General features: G+C 34.2%; 2 protein-coding genes across 19 annotated transcripts in view; both read left to right on the top strand.

Annotated features, from left to right (window-relative positions):
- Window positions 1-628: 628 nt before the first annotated feature.
- On the top strand, window positions 629-20,531 carry LOC145305546 (uncharacterized). 5 transcript variants are annotated; one of them, XR_013874611.1, is made up of 15 exons: window positions 629-753; window positions 1,784-1,924; window positions 2,938-3,003; window positions 5,116-5,168; window positions 5,750-5,840; window positions 7,486-7,605; window positions 13,120-13,182; window positions 13,494-13,594; window positions 14,403-14,491; window positions 15,831-15,922; window positions 16,231-16,308; window positions 16,473-17,049; window positions 18,072-19,245; window positions 19,542-19,596; window positions 20,056-20,531. XR_013874611.1 is itself a non-coding variant. In XM_080147192.1 (14 exons), exons 1-13 carry the CDS (start codon window positions 688-690, stop codon window positions 18,290-18,292), a joined length of 1,758 nt encoding a protein of 585 aa, XP_080003318.1. In that variant the 5' UTR covers window positions 629-687; the 3' UTR covers window positions 18,293-18,314; window positions 18,558-19,337. The 5 variants fall into 5 exon arrangements, 2 of the variants coding, with proteins under 2 accessions (XP_080003318.1, XP_080003317.1); XR_013874610.1 differs by having other exon boundaries at window positions 19,542-19,631; XR_013874609.1 differs by having other exon boundaries at window positions 19,500-19,631.
- LOC145305547 (adiponectin receptor protein 1-like) overlaps window positions 20,471-20,877 on the top strand; it is a 43,955-nt gene continuing 43,548 nt past the window's right edge. For all 14 annotated transcript variants that reach the window (XM_080147196.1, XM_080147198.1, XM_080147205.1 and 11 more), the window contains exon 1: window positions 20,471-20,662. In XM_080147196.1, coding sequence (XP_080003322.1) covers window positions 20,471-20,662 — 192 coding nt within the window. The remainder of the gene's footprint in view (window positions 20,663-20,877) is intronic.

Genomic DNA, 20,877 nt, shown 5'->3' with positions numbered 1-20,877 from the left:
AATGTGTAGCAATATTGGGGATGTTAATTTATCGCCCATTGTCTTATCCCTTTATATATCTTGTTATTACCTATGTGAATATTTCCTAAAACTTATCAACAGTATTAAAATTGTTGTTATGACAGGGGTGTATATTCTGCATGGGATCCCCGGCTCAGGGGGGGGGGGGGAAATAAAAAATAAGTGGTTGGAGGGGAAAAAAATGTAAAAATTAAGAAAACTGAAAACATTTTTTCCATTTCGCCCCCCTCCTTGGTTAAAAAAAAACTAAAAAAATGTGTGGTAGGAGGGATAAAATAAATAAAATATAGAGTTCTTTAAATATTTTTCTATTTTCCCCCCTACTTTTTAAGAAAAATCTAGGGGGGAAAAAAAATAAAAAATTTTGTAGCAGGGGAAAAAAAATAAATCTTGTGCAGAATATACACCCCTGTGTTATGATATAAAGTTGGGATTGAAATGGCTGCTATTTAAGATTGACGGCTAAGGATTTCTTACCAATGCGCAATGGCGCATTCAGTATGCAAAACACTTTCTTAATCTGACTATTAATTTATAAATTGTTTTACACTTATGATCTTCGGAACTTATGGATGTTGTAATGTATAATGAATATTTCCTAAATCTTTATCAACAAATAACAGGATTGAAAATGTGGTCATGACATAAAGATGTTGGTAGAACATCATGAGCAGCATGATTGGAAATCTGAATCGCAGAAGCCACTCGGCCCTAGAACTTCGCAGGAAGAAGGTAGTGTATCTAAATCCAGGGAGGGAGGGGGCATTGGACTGTAAATTACAAGGGTACCCAAAGTTTCATAAACAAGTTTTCTTTTTCGATAGCTCAAAAACTCTGAGTACTAAATGATTTTAAATTGATTTGTTCAAAACTCGTGGTGTCCAAATTTTCAACCAATAATTTTAGTGTACATAAGTAGTAATTTTGTTTATTATCTTTTTGGATTTACAGCAATTTATCGTCCATTGTCTTATCCCTTAAGATCCTTGTTTTCCACATCCTAAGTGGCAACCTTACAATTTATATTATAGGTACCCAGTCAAAATATCCATTTCTTTACAACTAATAGATTTTTTGATGCATTTTTAAGAGAATAAAGGCTAAGAAATAGGATGTATGCTTGTAACTCTGTCTAGATGTTTGAGTAACTTCGCCTTTTTCTTTTAAATTAAAAAATTTTAGATTGAAACATTCTTAAAATAATATATATCATGACAAAAAGGCCTTAGTTTTCATGAAAACGAATCTTGTTTACTTAAACTTCCTTTAATTTAACAATTTTTTTAAATACTCAGGGTTGCACAAGATTCATTTTTTTCCCCGGCAGCAAAATATTTTGTTTTCCCCCCAGGAGGTGAAAAAATGTTTTCATTGCTCTTTATTTTTCATTTTACCCGCCTCCCACATATTTTTTCTCCCCTTTAGCAAGGTATCCCGCGCAGAATATTCACCCCTGATGTTCATGACAAAAAGCCCCAGTTTTCATGAAAACGAATATTGTTTACTTAAAATTAGCTATTGAAAGACAAGTTTTAAATATCAATCTTGCAATTTAAGTTATAGGTAGGTACCTAGTGAACTTTAAAATCTTTTTTTAATATTGCTTAGAAACCGATTAATATCCGGTGGATTAGAACTGGTTCTCAGCCATACTGAAAAAGTATGCACAGCATCGTATTATATCCAGTTTTCTACGAATATGAAAATGTACAATCATACGATGTACTATGCCATAAATAACTGTTATATTTATTTGTTTTAGTTCCCAACCCAGCCTGGGGAGAAGCCTGGGGGGTACCCAAACTTTAGCACAAGTAGCTGCTCTACTAACCTGGCACCTGTCCATCATCATCACCTGGTGGCCCGACCCCTACCCGTCCATCCCGGTGCTGGCACCGACAGGGAAGCAGCTTATAGTGGGCCTAATAAAAAATGATGTTATCAGGGTTGGCAAAAATCCGCGTTTTTATAGAAGAGTCCGCGGACAATTGAATTGAAAGTCCGGTTTTAAATAGTTAAATCGTGGAAAAAAACAGAATTAATAAAATACGTTTTTAAAAGCGAAGCTTTTCTATAATTAGTTTAGGTCCGTCCGTACGTCCGTCCGTCACGGATAGCTTTTTTCGTTAATTTAGACATGTTAGAATTGTCCTATTGATTTCAAATTTTGCATGGTGATTCCTTTAGTAGTTAGGTACGATTTAGAAAGCGTAGCAACTCTATAATCATTACCAAAATGTCCGCACGTCCATTTTAAACATGTTGATTTTTTTACTTTTTTTTAGCAGCTTTTTTAGTTAATTTAGGCATGTTAGAATTGTCCTATCGATTTCAAATTTTGCATGGTGATTCATGTAATAGTTAGGTACGTAGCAACTCTATAATCATTACCAGAATGTCCGTACGTCCATTTTAAACATGTTGATTTTTTTTACATTTTTAACAACAAATTTGTATGTGACCTAATTATCCGATTGGTCTGATTTTTGGTATACTGATTCCTGGGACAACATAGTACAATATTATAAGCGAAGCAACTCTATAATCAAGTCCTAAAAATGTAAGTATGTCCATAATCATTATCCTGTATCAAGCAGTTTTTCAACAAATTTACTTACAATTTTGCTTTGACTCTTGTACATTCGCATTCTGATTATTCAGTTCTGACATTATACAAGTGTTAATGTCCGTTTGTCCTACCGTTTCAGAGCTTCGCTTTTATGGATGTTGTCATCCTTGTTGTGTTGTAAATAATACTAATAAAAAATGACGTCATACAATACTTATGACCAATGATAGGCCAGTATACATTGCAATTGACTAATGGTAAAATGTTTACATACTGGCCTATCATTTGTCATTTGTACTGTATGACGTCATGTATTATCAGACACTATAAGCTGCTTCACCGACAGGATGAGTGCATCGTCACAACAGGATCAGTCTGGGCTCTTGATGAAGCCGATTCTATCTTCCCCTGAGGTATGTATTTGCATTGCATAAAGAGTGGAGGGGGGTGGGGGGGGAAAACTATGTCTAGCATCGTATTATATCCAGTTTTCTACGAATATAGAAATGTACAATCATAAGATTAAAACCAGTTTTTTTAGCCGGTGCCTTCGGCACCACGGGGCTAAAAAAACTAGTTTTAATCTTATAATTGTACATTCTATATCCGCGGAAAGCCGTTTATAATACGATACGAGAAATAACTATTCTCGTATTCATTCGAATCCGGTGGATAGGAACCGGTTCTCATCCATACGAAAAAACTATGTCTAGCATCGTATTATATCCAGCTTTCTACGAATATAAAAATGTACAATCATAAGATTAAAACCAGTTTTTTTAGCCCCGAGGTGGCGAATTTTTTTTAGCCCGTGCCTTCGCCACCTCGGGTCTAAAAAAACTGGTTTTAATCTTATAATTGTACATTCCATATCCGCGGAAAGCTGTTTATAATACGATGCGAGAAATAACTATTATTTATTTTATGGGGTTTTAAAAATGTTCTAGAAATCTGCAAGTTTTAATTATTTCTTACATAAATAAATATACAAATTTCATCATATTTACGCATAAAAAAATATTCTTATCTTCAATGAATATGAAAAACGTGTTAAAAATACATTCTTTTACGTTTTATACTTTGTACTTTATGTAAATAGTGAGATTCACCAATGAATTAGTGTGAACTAGCGGTTTCGCCCCTAGCCTCTAAGGGCTTTGCCCCAAGAGGTTTGATCAACCTAATTTTTCACATTTTAGATTTAAAAGAAAAACTGAGAAAAAAAAATTATTTGGGGGGGATTTTTTTTGGGTAGAATTAATAGTTAGTATTTTAAGGGGGGGGGGGAGGGTTGACAACTTCAAGGGATATAAATAAGTAAATCGTTGAAAAACTAAAAAATAACTTTGAGTTTCTAACGTAAGCTCTCTATCTTATAGTTCTCTTTGAATGAGAAAAGTAAAGTTTTTGGTTTGTTCTTAAAGATCTCACTAACCTCTGAATCATTTGAGGTTTGCACTTCAGAGAAGCTTCCGTTTTATTTAATTTTTGTTTAGAATTTGGTTTTGAGATTGATTTAGGCTATTATAGTTGTATGTTTAGTACATATTTATTGACCCAATACAAAGTAATCTATTCGAGTATTTAACTGTTCAATACTCACATTCCTTCTCCAATTGATGTTTACTTTACCTTTGGACTTTGTAACAACCAGTGACGAGAGGGATAGAATAATGACTTTTAAATTAATAATATACTACCCACAATTAAATATTTATAATCAGGGAACTAAATGGATAAAGACATTGGCCGATAAATTGATGTACATCCAAAATTACTTCTTCTGTATGTTACAAGAAGTGGTTGAAACGTTTGGACTCTCAACTTGAACCAATCAATCAAAATTCTTTTAAAAGTCCCCAAAGTTATGACGCCTTCGAATAATAAAACATTATAAAACTTTGTGAACTAATAAAATATACAGCCCAATGTCCCCTACCTCCCTGAGTTACAATAGAAGGCAAGAATTTGTGGAAGATTTATTAAAAGTCTATTTTCCTTTCCCAAATGCTTGAAAATTGCCAAGTGTTAAAAATACTTATCTAAATAGTAAATATGATGATATTTGCTATTACTATTAGTTGAATAATAAAATTGTCTAAAGCTACATGACTCAATGAGTATAAAATATTAGTGATAAGTTTGTTGAGAAATCAAAAAGTATCAAATAAAATGTGTGTCTTATACCTAATCAAAAGTTAAAATATTGTTGTATTTGTTAGATATTTATATTGAACCATATTAGTTTACCGGTTTCCAGTATTTGATTCTCTAAATAAACGCTAACTTCGAACATTTTTCTTTTTAAATGTGTGGTTGACTTTTTAGAATTTTGTTGTTTTCAGCCCTCCCTTTCTTATATTAACAAGGGGCTACATCTCTAAACCTCAAAAGTAAATTTTTTCTAAGGGTCTTCACTGTAAAGGATTACGATATTGGTCCAGCGGTTTAACAGGATCTTTTCTAACAGGCAGATATACATCCTGTTACTTTTATATAAGGATAATATAATATTATATTTTCAGCTTAGTGTGGAGCTTAGAAAATTCAACTCCTTGCCTCCAAGTTATAAGCATAGGTACGTTTTTTTTAGTAGCGAAGCTACTCTAAATTTAATTTTGTCTGTTCGTCCGTAACGTTATAGGGGGAAATGTGATATTTGGATACGACAACTGAACATTTGTTCTGTAACCCTCTTATCCGTTTGTACGATGATATTGTGCTTCGCTGCTTATAGATGTTGTCATCCTTGTTAGAAGTGTGGCTACTCTTACAGTCTTGTGGCCATCCTTGTTATTCATTTTATGCGATCAAAATGCTTATATCTTCCTATCATAAATAAAGTTACTGTAGTTTTGTCTGAAGCTTAGAATATCAGTAAGTACTAAGTAAGGGAAGACTCACATGTGCCTAGGGTGTAGCCACTGGTGTAAATTTAATGGGTAAGGTGAACCACTCTAAAAGTAAAAAAAGCCACTGTAAATTGAAAAACACTTAAATGTTTTAAAATGGGAATAATTTCATTTCAACTTATTTGATTTTAAAATTTCCATTATATTTGCATTTTACACCTAAATTATTTTATTAACATTCCCACTAAACTAAAACTAAAAAATATTGGGTAGGTACCTTTTTTTTACAATTTCTTTACGTTTTCAGGAAACGTCCGTATGTACCTTACAAAACAGAGTCGAGCCTCCTTGAAAAGTCCAGTGAAAATCATCCACTTAATGAACCGGCAATATTTCAGGTAGGCAGCTACAGGGATATTAAGGGATAAGACAATTAACGATAATTTGACGTACGTTTCCAATGAGGATTAACAAAATTACCCCTTCTGTAGATAAAAATTATCGGTTAATAAATTTGGACACCACTAGTTATGAAAAAATTAATCTAAAATCATTTTAGTACTCAACGTTTTTGAACCAATGCAATGCATAAAAAACGTGTTTATGAAACTTTTCAATAATGTTATTTCTAGTATTTCTTTGAAACCGATTAACATCATAAGTTTAGTAAGCCCGGTATAACTGGTTTTACTCTTTTAATTTTTCATTTTAATATCAGTGGAAAGCTGTCTATAATATGATGCTATAATAGTTATTTATCGCATCACATTATAAACAGCTTTCCCCGGATATAAAAATGTACAATTATAAGATTAAAACCTGTTTTTTTTAGCCCTGACATGCCGAAGGCACGGGCTAAAAAACTGGTTATGATTGTACCGTTTTTATATTCGTAGAAAACTGATTGATTAATTAGCCTAAAAAAAAAGTTGTAAAAAATTGATTATAACAAGATGCTATAAATAATTTTTCAGTATGGCCGATAACTGGTTCTAATCCACCGGTTATTAATCGGCTTGGAAGCGATACTGGAAAGAACTATTCCTTGTAAATTAGGGTGGGTTCATATCGGAATTAGACAAAGCGGGGATGTGCAACAGATAAAATTAACCTTAAAAACATTTCTGACCGAAAAAGAATTTTAAAAAATTGAGTTTTAGAACACGACCACTTAAAAATATAATTCATTACTTATTAGTTTACAAAGACGACATTAAAAAAAAAATTTGAATCAGAACTATGGCTTCATGATGCTCCCTGGAAAGGCCTTGAGGAGCTGAATCAGGAACTTTTGTCCGTTTCAAAATATCTCATTCCTAGTCTTAGAAATCACTAAAAAACCAAAATTTTTAAAGGTTTATTGAGAATTGTCCAATTTGTAGAGGTTTTTTTAGATTTTCTCAGGCTAGGAACGAGATTTTTTGAAACGGACAAAAGTTCCTGACTCAGCTCCTCAAGGCATTTCCAGGGAGCACCATGAAGCCATAGTTCTGATTCAATAAATTTTTGACTCCCATTTACAAATAGCTATACAATTGAATGTCTGGTCGTCAGCGGTTTTAAGACTTAGGATAAATTTTAAATCATCCAGAGGTGTATTATATCTATATAAATTGAGTGCAGATCCCCGCTTTGGCCTCAGAAAAAAAATGTCCAAAATCGACCCACCCTATTGTAAATCTAATGTTGAAAGGGATTGTTGCATGAAGTGCATTTCAGAAAAATTATTGCTAGCATAATTTACATGAATACCGTCCAACATACATATATAATTTTAGATTACAATAATTAGCAATTAATTAGGCACTACTAAAATAGTTGTCATGATGTTTTTTGTGAAAATAAAACAGTTATATTGGTTGCTTATATCACAAGAATATGATTTTCAAGTCTTGATATTTTTAAAACTACCTCGTAGAAAAGTGAAATCCTTTTAAACAAATGTTCTATATATGAAGTTTAAATCATTGATTAGGAAAAAATATGCTGTTTACTGAATTCAAGTTTAAATGAATTTTGTGCAACTACCCCTTATATCTTTAGGAACGACTAACCGATCTGAAAGAATGGATGAAAGTATTGACCGAAGAACAGAAGTTGTCTGTACTTCAGACTATCTTTCCATCACTTGGGGGCAGGCAGCTACATTGGTTAGATACACAGGTAGATAGATAGATAGACATTAATATGATTGGTAGATAGATAGATAGATGGACATGATTGTGATTGGTAGATAGATAGATAGATAAACAGGTAGATACAGTGTGTTTTTTTTTATGAGAACTTTTTTGAAAGCAATTTTACCCCACTTATAGTTATCAGAATTTAATGATTAATGGCTTATTTTCTTCGTTTTTTAAGGGAAATTATGAAACAACCAAAAAAAATTACAGTTTTTGTTGAAAAAGTACAGTAAAGTTGAAAATTAAAAACTTAGGTGTCAACATCTAAAAATGGTTTTAGCGCATTTTTCTTATGTTCAAATATTCTACCTTTTGCAAGAATGGCTGCAAAACGCTTCAAAGTTGAGATATAGAGCTATAAATTTATCCAGATACTATTGGGGACATGTACTAGAATAGGTCAAAGTTTGAAGGCCATATCTCAATCAGAGAGAAAGTACTGGCCCCCCAAAGTCGACTACTGAAAATCCAATTTTGAGCATAAGAAAAATGCGCTAAAACCATTTTTAGATGTTGTCACCTAAGTTTTTAATTTTCAACTTTACTGTACTTTTTCAACAAAAACTGCCATTAATCATTAAATTCTGATAACTATAAGTGGGGTAAAATTGCTTTCAAAAAAGTTATATAAAAAAAAACACACTGTAGATAGATAGACATCAATATGATTGGTAGGTAGATAGACAGATAGACAATAGATGTCTGTCCTTCAGACTATCTTACCATCACTTGGGGGGAGGCAGCTACATTGGTTAGATACACAGGTAGATAGGTAAATAGATAGATATTAATATGATTGGTGGATAGATAGATAGACAGAAGTTGTCTGTACTACAGACTATTTTTCCATCACTGGGGGGTAGGCAGCTACATTGGCTAGTAGATACACAGGTAGATAAATAGATAGATAGACATTAATATGATAGATAGATAGAAGTTGTCTTTACTTTAGACCATCTTTCCATCACTTGGGGGCAGACAGCTACATTGGTTAGATACACAGGTAGATAGATAGATAGATAGGAGTTGTGTGTACTTCAGACTATCTTTCTATCACTTGGGGGCAGGCAGCTACATATTGGTTAGATACACAGGTAGATAGATAGATAGATAGACATGAATATGATTGGTAGATTAATAGACATTAATATGATAGGTAGACAGATAGATAGATAAGATAGACATGATAATTAACATCTATTCCCTATTATTTTACTTTTAACTGTTTCTTTATATGTTTCATAATTTTATTGCTCAGTTAAAAAATACGTCTACAGTAAAGAAACCTTAAAATATTTACGTGTGAACATTTTATATTTTTTATATTACGTGGAAATGGATAGATTTATATTATACGTGGATTATGACAGGGAAAAAAATTGTCGTATATTTAGATTACTTACATGGACATCACTTATTGGTAGGTTCGTTCTTCCAGTAAGAGGGGAGGGGGAATTGTTATTTTTGCCCGCTGCAAGTTTTACTTTATAAGAGAACATGAAAATCTGACGTAAGATCCAAGTAATATTAAATCTATTAACGTGGATAGGACAACAGAAAATAAATTAATCTTTATCCAATTTATGAGTTTGTATTCTTCCTTTGAAAATTAGTTTCGGGGGGAGGAGGAGGGTTATTGCACTCGAAAAAAAAATATTTTACCTCAACTCTTTTATTAGCCAGAGTTTACACACAGTTCTGAAAGAAAAGGTATGAAGGAAATATTACTTTTTATCTACTACAAGTTTTTTGTGCAGGTTCCATATCTCTGTCTTTGTTTATGTATTGCATTATTTTATTTTAGTAAGATACAGAGGGTGAACAAAGAAACGTGATTGTAGTTGAATTATGAATTTTTTGTGTCTTGTATATAATGAATAACATCGTATTACAGACAATTTAACACGAATATTAAAGTTAAAAAAAATAACAAACCTGGTTTTAATCTTAAAATTTTCCATGTTAATATCCGGGGAAAGCTGCCTATAAAACTAAGTGATAAATAAGGGGGGGGGAAGTTCTGCCACTTTCGCGTAAACAGTGTGCAGTGGACTAGGTATTGATTTTAGATTCTAGGTTATTTAGGATAAAAGTTTACTTTTGGGTATTAGTTCACGTATATTTAATCATTTTTTGAATAGGTCTCCAGGTTCAGGTGCTGCAGGCTGGAAGGTCGTTTCTGGACAGATAAAAAAATTAAAAAATTTTTTTTTGAAGAGTTAGAGAGCAACTTATAAAACAAAATATGCTTCTTTTTGAATGTTATTAACATATCTGCAGAAAAAATTAAATTCGGCCTCCAGGTTCAGGTGCTGCAGGCCTCCAGGTACACTCTGGACAGGTAAAAATTTAAAAAAAATATTTGAAGAGTTAGAGGTACACTTATTAAACCAAATATGCATCTTTTTGAATGTTATTACCATATTAGAAGAAAAAATGACAATCGGCCTCCAGGTTCAGGTGCTGCAGGCCTCCAGGTACACTCTGGACAGGTAAAAATTAAGTTTTCTTATTTGAAGAGTTAGAGGTACACTTATTTAACCAAATATGCATCTTTATGGATGTTATCATCATATTTGCAGAAAAATTTAAAATCGGCCTCCAGGTTCAGGTGCTGCAGGCCTCCAGGTACACTCTGGACAGGTAAAAATTAAAATTTCTTATTTGAAGAGTTTGATGTACACTTATTTAACCAAATATGCATCTTTTTGGATGTTATTACCATATTTGAAGAAAAAATGACAATCGGCCTCCAGGTTCAGGTGCTGCAGGCCTCCAGGTACACTCTGGACAGGTAAAAATCAAAATTTCTTATTTGAAGAGTTAGAGGTACACTTATAAAACAAAATATGCATCTTTTTGGATGTTATTACCATATTTGAAGAAAAAATGACAATCGGCCTCCAGGTTCAGGTGCTGCAGGCCTCCAGGTACATTCTGGACAGGTAAAAATTTTAAAAAAATTATTTAAAGAGTTAGAGGTAAACTTATTAAACCAAATATGCGTATTTTTGGATGTTATTATCATATTTGAAGGTAAATTGATATTCGGCCTCCAGGTACAGGTGCTGCAGGCCTCCAGATCCATTCTAGACAGGTAAAAATTAAAAAAATTTATTTAAAGGGTTACAGGTACACTTATAAAACCAAATATGCATCTTTTTGGATGTTATTATCATATTTACAGAAAAAATTCAAATTGGACTCTAGTTTCAGGTGCTGCATGCCTCCAGATATTTAAGTGTCAGGAATTCCTGCCTTTTTCTTTAGACGTGGATTGAATATACAATCTAAGAATTTCTTTATATTTTACTAACCTGGATGGAGAATCTGTAGCTCTGAATGACATCTGGATAAAATTAACCTCTCTCAGTAGTAATTTTAAAATTATTTCACTAGCATCTATACTTTATAATCTGAATCCTATTGAAATTGCATTCCCCATTCTGAGTATCTGTAATATTATATCTTAGACAGAATTATATTTTGCATATGTGTGGAAAACCATACATAAACAAAAAGTAATAAATACAGATCTATCTAGCTGGCTCCTGGAGGCCACCTTGACCCTATCTGGAGCACAACTCAAACCTTTCATCTAAATAAAACAAATTATAAAATTGATTTTTTAAACCTGTCCAGCAGGCTCCTGGAGGCTACCTAGAGCCTGCCTGGAACAAAAATAGAAGACTTACTTAATAAATTTTGTCATATTATTATATTTTAATAATTTTCTATTTAGAAACCTTTCCTCTAATATCAAATATTACCTTTATTGGAATTTACCTTGCCAGCGGCCACAAGCAGTCACCAGTGGTCACCAGGATCCAGGTAAGGTGTCCAAATCAAAAAGTATCAAAAAATATTATAACTGCCTGTCCAGAGTGTACCTGGAGGCCTGCAGCACCTGAACCTGGAGGCCGATTGTCAATTTACCTTCAAATATGGTAATAACATCCAATAAGTTGCATATTTGGATTAATAAGTGTATCTCTAACTCTTTAAATAAGAAATTTAAATTTTTACCTGTCCAGAGTGTACCTGGAGGCCTGCAGCACCTAAACCTGGAGGCCGATTGTCAATTTACCTTCAAATATGGTAATAACATCCAAAAAGATGCATATTTTGTTTTATAAGTGTACCTCTAACTCTTCAAATAAGAAATTTTAATTTCTACCTGTCCAGAGTGTACCTGGAGGCCTGCAGCACCTGAACCTGGAGGCCGATTGTCATTTTTTCTTCAAATATGGTAATAACATCCAAAAAGATGCATATTTGGTTAAATAAGTGTACATCAAACTCTTCAAATAAGAAATTTTAATTTTTACCTGTCCAGAGTGTACCTGGAGGCCTGCAGCACCTGAACCTGGAGGCCGATTGTCATTTTTTCTTCAAATATGGTAATAACATCCAAAAAGATGCATATTTGGTTAAATAAGTGTACCTCTAACTCTTCAAATAAATGTTTTTAATTTTTACCTGTCCAGAGTGTACCTGGAGGCCTGCAGCACCTGAACCTGGAGGCCGATTGTCATTTTTTCTTCAAATATGGTAATAACATCCAAATAGATGCATATTTGGTTAAATAAGTGTACATCAAACTCTTCAAATAAGAAATTTTAATTTTTACCTGTCCAGAGTGTACCTGGAGGCCTGCAGCACCTGAACCTGGAGGCCGATTTTAAATTTTTCTGCAAATATGATGATAACATCCATAAAGATGCATATTTGGTTAAATAAGTGTACCTCTAACTCTTCAAATAAGAAAACTTAATTTTTACCTGTCCAGAGTGTACCTGGAGGCCTGCAGCACCTGAACCTGGAGGCCGATTGTCATTTTTTCTTCTAATATGGTAATAACATTCAAAAAGATGCATATTTGGTTTAATAAGTGTACCTCTAACTCTTCAAATAATTTTTTTAATTTTTACCTGTCCAGAGAGTACCTGGAGGCCTGCAGCACCTGAACCTGGAGGCCGAATTTAATTTTTTCTGCAGATATGTTAATAACATTCAAAAAGAAGCATATTTTGTTTTATAAGTTGCTCTCTAACTCTTCAAACAAAATTTTTTTAATTTTTTTACCTGTCCAGAAACGACCTTCCAGCCTGCAGCACCTGAACCTGGAGACCTATTCAAAAAATGATTAAATATACGTGAACTAATACCCAAAAGTAAACTTTTATCCTAAATAACCTATAATCTAAAATCAATACCTAGTCCACTGCACACTGTTTACGCGAAAGTGGCAGAACTTCCCCCCCCCTTATTCTAGACGTTTTGGGGGATTTGTATACATTTATCTGTGCATGAAAGGACATAAATGTTTTATTTCTTCATTTCAAGAAAGCATTAGCTTTCATGGAAACAAATCTTGTTCTTTTAAATATTTTGAATAGGGGTTCGATGGTCAAGAAAAGGTTTTGAGTGAAATCATCAATAAGTTAGTAATTAAATCAGCGAGTTATTTCATCTTGAATATTTTTTTGTGTAGGTACCCAAAGAAAATCCTGGCCTCCATTACAAATGTCCGCTAGGATGTACAGACCCATTTCAGGTAAATTATGCGTTATCAAGGGAAAACTGTGTTACAATTTGTTAATTTTGTATAAAAATTCTAGGTTCTAAAAAAGAGCAATTCTAAAAGTTTGATAATGATAAAGGCGTAGGTAGTAAGTTATTACATAAGCTTTTCAATAATAACAAGAGGGGGGGGGGGGGTCGCTAATGGTAATTTAAAACAGAATTAGAACGCTAGATTTAAGACTGGCAGTTGCTGTAATGAGAAACAAATCGGACTTATAAAGAAATGGCGGCGAAAAAGCCGCTGCCGCCGAATTTTCCTACATTAAAATTTTCATATTTCAGGTCCTCCCACCCCACATAATATTGATGATTCTTGGGAAGCTAGATCCCTTGTCCCTGGCCAAATCCTGCAGAGTATCATCCCTGTGGAATCATTATGCCAGGTTAGTTCAGGGATATGACAATGGATGTGTGAATTCAGGGGACAAGTCAGTATATTTAAGTCATTTGCAAAGCTAGCAAAAGGTGTTTTTTTGGATTTAGCATAGAAAATATCAGAGTATTATTTTTAAATTAGCTAGTAACATGCATTTGTAAGCCAGAGATTTAAAATAATCAATTTCTGACTGTTCCTTCTTGGGAGAAAATGCGCTAAAATGTATTTGGTTTTTTACTTCCCATGGACGTTAAGTGGTGTTAGTTTTGTTTTCTAGAATGGCACGAAGTTTTAACTTCCATGGCATGAAGTTTTAACTTCCATGGCATGAAGTTTTAACTTCCATGGCATTAAGTTTTAACTTCCATGGCATGAAGTTTTAACTTCCATGGCATGAAGTTTTAACTTCCATAGCATATTGTATACTTATTAATTGTTTGCAAATCTTATTTATCCTATAGAATAATAAACAGGGCCTTTGTATGTGTCTGTACAGAATGATCTCGCTAACCACTGAAATGATATGGTTCTCCTTTACAATATAGCTTCTCATAGGTCTTGGGAATTTTTATAACTATCTTGGGGGAGAGTACCATCCATCTAAATAGAATTCGCCCCTAGATAAGAATATAAAAAAATATAAAGCCGTAGGGTTTTTCATAGAATCACAATACTTGTTAATTAAGGTCCTCCAGTGTCTGGCGAACTCTATGCTAAAGTTCCATAGAAATATTTATATTAATATTATTCTAGATCCCCCATTTTCTGGCAAACTCTTTGCTACCATATAAATATTTATATAGTTATTTTTCTAGATCCCCCAGTCTCTGGCGAACTCTATGCTACCGGGTTCCTTGGAAGATATCCAAAGCTTGTACAATTGCTCAAATAGAAAAATTTACAGGTACGTCTCACTATTGATTGCAAGCCAAACAGGGATCTTAAGGGATAAGACAAAGTATGATAAATTTATATACCTCCCCAATGATGATAACCAAAATTACCACTACTTTGTTCTAAGATTATTGGTTGAAACTATTAGCTTTGAACCAACCAAACAAAATTCATTTTATACCAGGGTTAGCTATTGTAACAATCAATTCTACAAAAAATCATGTAACCTTTTAAAGCATTTGGAAGTATATTTTGGAAGTGAAGAGGGGTGGGTAAGAAGGGGAGGAAAATTAAATGGGAAGGGGGTTGTGGGGAAATTTTCCTTTAGAATTGTTTGTCAGAATATCATTCCATTGTCCCTGATTATATACCCAAAATTATTAGCTAAAAAATAAAATTTTTATCATAAAACCTTGGGTACCAGTGTAATTTTCAGTCCAATGTCCTCATCATCCCTGGGTAGCAAAGCTAATCTATTATTCTATATGCCTATTTGTCCGTCTAACCCACAAAACATTATAATCAGGTAGGGAGGGTTATTGTACTGTAATTAATACAGTACCCAAAGTTTTATTACCACTATATCTTGGTTGTTTGCATAAAAACTAAGGAAGAATCAGGATTGGCTGATTCAATAATAATTACTTAGGTACCTAATTAAGTTTATATTTTAGGATCCCTTTCAGACTTACAGGGTATATTGATAAAAAATAACTACCTAGGTACCTAACAAAGTATATATTTAACAATCAACATCAGAACGGTGGGAAATATTTATAGAAGGATTATTGATAATTACCTAGGTACTTAATAAAGTTTATATTCTAGGATCCCCGTCAGACTGGCGGGGCATATTCATAGAAAGATAATTAATTACCTAATTAAGTTTATATTTTAGGATCTGTTTCAGACTGGCAGGGTATCGTCAGAATGGCAGGGCATATTTATAGAAAGCAGGGTGCCGGAGCCGTATAATTTTGATGCGGCTCCGGCTCCTACCTTAAAATTAATATATCAATTTTTTTTTCATTATTGAATTTGATAAAATAAAATAAATAATATAAAATATTTTGCTTTTATTTGATTAAAGCTATATAAAAGTAGAAGGATGTGTGTCTATTTGTTAAGTAACAATAGTTTTTCAGTTTATTATATGGAAATAGACCGTTGCCAAATTATAATATTACTTTTAAAAATCATTTTTAGCTAGTCCGGAGCCGGAGCCGTTTTTAACGAAAAATACGGCTCCGGATCCGGATCCGGCTCCACCAAAAATGTTGCTGCTCCGGCTCCAGAACACTGATAGAAAGATAATTACCTAGGTACCTAACAAAGTTTTTTTTATTTAGGATCCCCGTCAGACTGGCGGGGCATATTCATAGAAAGATTCAAACTTAGAAGATCGTGGCTGGCGGGCCAGTCCCATGTTAGAACATTCCAGGTAAATTCCAGCTTCCTATATAGCAAAGCTTCTATGATACCTATAGTAACTATAGAGGACAGATAAACAAAAGATATTTTTTTCTTGTGGCTTTAATTAAAACATTGCAAATATCCTTCCTCTAGACAACCAACCCTTTGATTGCACATCCCTTGTCTGTAAGTCCTAACTGTGCATGGTAAAGGGTTGTACCTGTTTTCAGCTAAGGCATGCCCTCTACTCATCATATAAAATATTGACTTTTATGGTTCAATCCTAGAATATTCTAGAACTTCCGAGAACATATTAAGAATAATCTTATATTTTAGGGTCACACTGGAGGAATAAGCTGTGTCCAGTTCGATGCCAACAGAATTGTTAGCGGATCTCATGATAAAACAATTAAGGTAATTGACAGTTTGTAAATGTAAACAAAGATCAGCTGATGGCACTGGTACTTGATTACTGCATACAATTATAAAAAGTAAAATGTCGTCTTTTGTGTTGAAATAATATTACGAATTTAAACAAATTATAATTTTGTTACAATGACTCTTTCCTTATTTCGCAGGTATGGAACACCAAGACTAACTCGCCGTGGTCTGTGATGACTCTGACTGGTCACAGCGGCGAGGTACGCTGCCTACATCTGCAGGGTAACAAGCTGGTCAGCGGATCTACAGATCTTACCATCAAGGTTTGGGATTTAGACACGCAGCCCGACTGGTCCTCGATAGCCTGCAGGGTTACTATGATGGGACATAGTGATACAGTTAGATGTGTACAGATGGATACAGCAAGAAATATTGTCATTTCTGGGTCTTATGATACAACTCTCAAGATCTGGAACCTACACACTGGCTCCCAGGAGAACACTTTGAGAGGTCATAGTGGCTATGTGCTTGCTATTTATCATACCCAGGGTGCCAGATTAATATCTGGAAGTGCGGACAAGTCTGTACGATTATGGAACCTGGATTCTGGCAACTGTGTCGGGGTGCTACAAGGCCACAAGGAGGCAGTAACATGTGTTACTATGGACTCTACAGAGTCCAGAATAATAACCGGCTCCCTGGACCGCACAATACGCCTATGGTCGGCCCAGAGTTTGGAATGCCAGAGAACCCTTGACTGGATGTCAAGTGAAGGTAAGATTCTTGTGTTCTTGCGGTGGTTTTAAGCTATTTTCCTGACCTCGCTCTCCCTTCCCTATAGGCTAGGGACAAAGCAACTAGGTAGTTTCTTACATTATATACATTGATGAAATTAAATAATATCATTGCGCCAAAATGTTTACACGTTTCAGCCAATTAAATAGCCGGATTGTTCTATTGGTCTTATTTACCGACATTGGTTCTAGATATACTCAGAGAGAGAGAGGGGACAATGGGTTGTTTATTACAATAGTCCCCGATGTTTTACAATAACGTTTTCTTATTCGTTGGCTTAACAACTCTTGGGACTTTTACTAAAGAGGGGGGGCGGATGTGCCACTTTTTGAAACCAAAAATAAAACGCGCATGATCTCATCCCATAAAAGAGTTACAGCTCTAAAATTCGGCACAGCAGTTGCTTTTGTGGAGAACAATATGGAACTGTGAAGAAACGGCGGCGGAACCGCCATTCCCGCCGAAAGCCGCCTTTCCCCGCCAAAATTTTTATGCCTTTTTTTCGCCAAATTAGACATTTCTCAATCATCCGAGATAAACTTTTTTTCCCATAAAAATTTCCCTTATATTTTCACGTGACACTTGTAATATTTCAAACATGTTTTTATGGGAAAAAAAAGGTTATCTCAGATGGTTAAAAATTGTCTATTATGGCGAGAAAAGGTAAAAAAATTTCGGCGGTTTTTGGCGGGAGCGGCGGTTCCACTGCCGTTTCTTCACAGTTCCATATTGTTCTCCACAAAAGCAACTGCTGTGCCGAATTTTAGAGCTGTAACTCTTTTATGGGCTGAAATCATGCGCGTTTTTCTTTTGGTTTCAAAAAGAAGCACATCCGCCTCCCCCCTTTTGATTGGTTGGTTTATTAAGCTGTGTGTTCAAACGTTTTAACCACAAATTTTATATTATATAAGGGGTAATTTTGCATGTCGTTATTTCCATCAATTTATCGGCCATTGTATCATCCCTTTAAATCCCCGAGATCTATTATATTCATTGTTCAGGACATACCGGCGTGATTCGCGATCTGCAGGCAGACGACTGGCGAATCATCTCGGCGGCGGACGACAAGACCATCAAGGTGTGGGACCTGGCCACCGGCAAACGGCTGGTCACCCTCAAATCTCACACGGACGGTGTGACGTGTCTGCAGTTCAATGATTTCTACATTGTGTCTGGCAGCTATGATAAGACGGTCAAACTGTGGGATTTCACTGTTTGCTGAAGTGTTTTATCCAAGATTTTAGGTCAGGAAGGGAGGGGACATTGGGACTGTAAATTATATTGGTACCCATAGTGTTATAATGACGTTTTCTTATTCATTAGTTCAAAAGCTTTTGAGTACTTTTATTGAATTGGGATTGGTTGGATGTAAACTAATAATGTTTAAACTTTTAAAATACAATTTGAATCGATGTACATCAATTTACCGTCCAATGTCTTTTTCTTTTAATATACTTGGAATAATTTTTATTGTTCTTGTTATTTAGATATTGAATGTTTTTCTTGCCCATGGCGCTAGTCGTCCTTGTTAGTTAAGTTTTAGAGCTTTCACATAAAGTGTCTGTTAATCACGGATATCCCTCCCCCCCCCCTTAATTTCAATATAAGGGAAAGGGGGGGGGGATAGTTTTTTCTCCTAACCCTGTTGGGCCCATACATATTACATACGGTGTTAAAACCCTGCAGGGCACGTACCAAGTACCCAATATAACCCAACCTGACTTAACCTAAAGTGATAAACAAATAAAAAACTAACCACCCCCCCACTTATTTTTTTTAATGGGAGGAGATCCCGTAAGAGAGGGGAGATATGACTGTTCATCACAATAGTTCTCAAAGTATTTGTTTATTTGTTGGATTAAAAACTTTGGGGACTTTTGCTGAACTTGAATGGTTGGTTCACACAGAAAAGGTGATTTTGTGTATCATCATTGTATTGTGGATATACAGTACATTTATCTATCAGACATTGTCTTATCCCTTTAGATCCCTGTAGGGTATCAGTGCTCAACAGGGTACTTTGTGTGAAATCGCCTTATTTTTTTAACTCAACGAAAACCCAAACTTTACATTGATTGTAAATAAAGATTTTAAAAATTTGAATATTTTTAACCATTTGTGCCAATATTAAAACAAATCCCTTTTCTTAATTTTTGGCTAGCTTAATTAAAAGGGGTGAGTTGTTAACAAGGATGACATTCATAAGTAGCTAAGCACAAAAAAAATCATTGATTAGTCAAACAGACAAAGTTAGATATATAGCAGATGTCCGGTTCTCATAACAATGAAAAAAAGTGAGAATATTCAAAAAAATCACGAAACCTGTAAAAAGTACCAAAGGTTTATCTTTTGAAGAATGACCGACAGACAGACGGACAAAACAATGTATATATTAGATTAGACTACAGACAAAGTGTATTAATAAGAAGCTTCGCTACTAAACAAATTTTTATTTGCACTCAATATGTAAGAAATACCCCATTACACCCCTGTTGTAACGTTTTTATGTTCTTCACTGTGATCTTAGTAATGCATTTTAGTGTCCAAACCTTTTAACTAGGGTTGGGCCGGATATCCGGCCATTTTCAATATCCGGCCGGATACCGGATATTGAAACTATCCGGCCGGATATCCGGCTCTAATATTTTTTATACTTTACACCAAAAATCTTTGCTTTTTAAAATCTTAAATGGCTATAATTTTCTTATTATTGAAGCTAGAAGAACATTTTTTCTGAATAAGTTTAACTTTATGTAAATTTATATAAGATTTCTGAAGAAATTTTTTTTTACTACTTTAATATCTGGTAATTTGGCCGGTTATCCGGCAGGATATCCGGTAATTTGGCCGGATAACCAGATATTTGCCGGATATCCGGCCGGTTATCGGATACCCGGCATTTGAAATCAGCCGGATATCCGGTATCCGGCCAAAAAAGTATCCGGCCCAACCCTACTTTTAACCAATAATTTTAATCTACAAAAGGAAAAATTTTGGGGACATACATAAATTTTGTTATCCATTGAATTTATTGCCAAAAATAATATATCTCTAACTAATGTAAGGCAACTGTAATGTAATGCTTTTTTATATTTACAACATCTATTTCTTTTATTCTATTTTACTATGTTTATTGTTTATATTTATTTATATTATGTTTTTATTTACCTATAGTTTTAGCTTTTATTGTACAACAATACATTTTCATCCCTTTTTTGAATATAATATTGGGTGTATAATGGAGGGAGGGGACATTGGACTTTAAATTATTCTGGTACCTTATTCTGCAAACTAGTAGTGGCGGACTTTTTTTGTGTTATTTTGTTTGTAATCATTGGGGATGTACATTGTACATCAATTTATCGTCCATTGTTTTATCCCTTGAGATCCCTCGAAAAAGATGAATGAATTTTTACAATTAGATAATTATGTATTTTTAAAAATCCACCAAAATTTTCAGATTATTAAAAAATACACACACAAAATGCGCGAAGTTTTTGAAGGATCAAGCTCCAGCGAAGATGAGGGGGGAGGGAATTCTTTGGAGGAGGATGTTTGTAGGCCAAGGAGAAGGGGAAGACCGTCTTTTAAGGTAAGCCTTTAAGTTGAGTATTGCTGACCAATAATAGCATAATAACCAGGGAGGGAGGGGACATTAAGCTGTTTATTACACTAGTCCCCAAAGTTATAATAGCATTTATTTATTCGTTGGCTTAATAACTTGTGGACTTAAATTTGATTGGTTGGTTTATTAAGTTGAGTGTCTAAACATTTCAACCATTAATTATAATCGACAGAAGGGGTAAT

This window comes from Acartia tonsa, chromosome 14 (genome assembly GCF_053477335.1).
Source record: "Acartia tonsa isolate MP-2025a chromosome 14, ASM5347733v1, whole genome shotgun sequence".
In the NCBI taxonomy this organism is placed as follows: domain Eukaryota; kingdom Metazoa; phylum Arthropoda; class Copepoda; order Calanoida; family Acartiidae; genus Acartia; species Acartia tonsa.
Note: the sequence above shows the minus strand (reverse complement) of the source record. Positions and strands in the feature narration are given on the sequence as shown.

Excerpts from the sequence above, each read along its gene's own strand:
- LOC145305546 (XM_080147192.1), top strand. The coding sequence starts at position 688 with ATGAGCAGCATGATTGGAAATCTGAATCGCAGAAGCCACTCGGCCCTA. Across the intron at positions 754-1,783 it reads TAGAACTTCGCAGGAAGAAG|TTCCCAACCCAGCCTGGGGA; the intron begins GTAGTGTATCTA and ends TATTTGTTTTAG. Across the intron at positions 16,309-16,472 it reads CTCATGATAAAACAATTAAG|GTATGGAACACCAAGACTAA; the intron begins GTAATTGACAGT and ends CTTATTTCGCAG.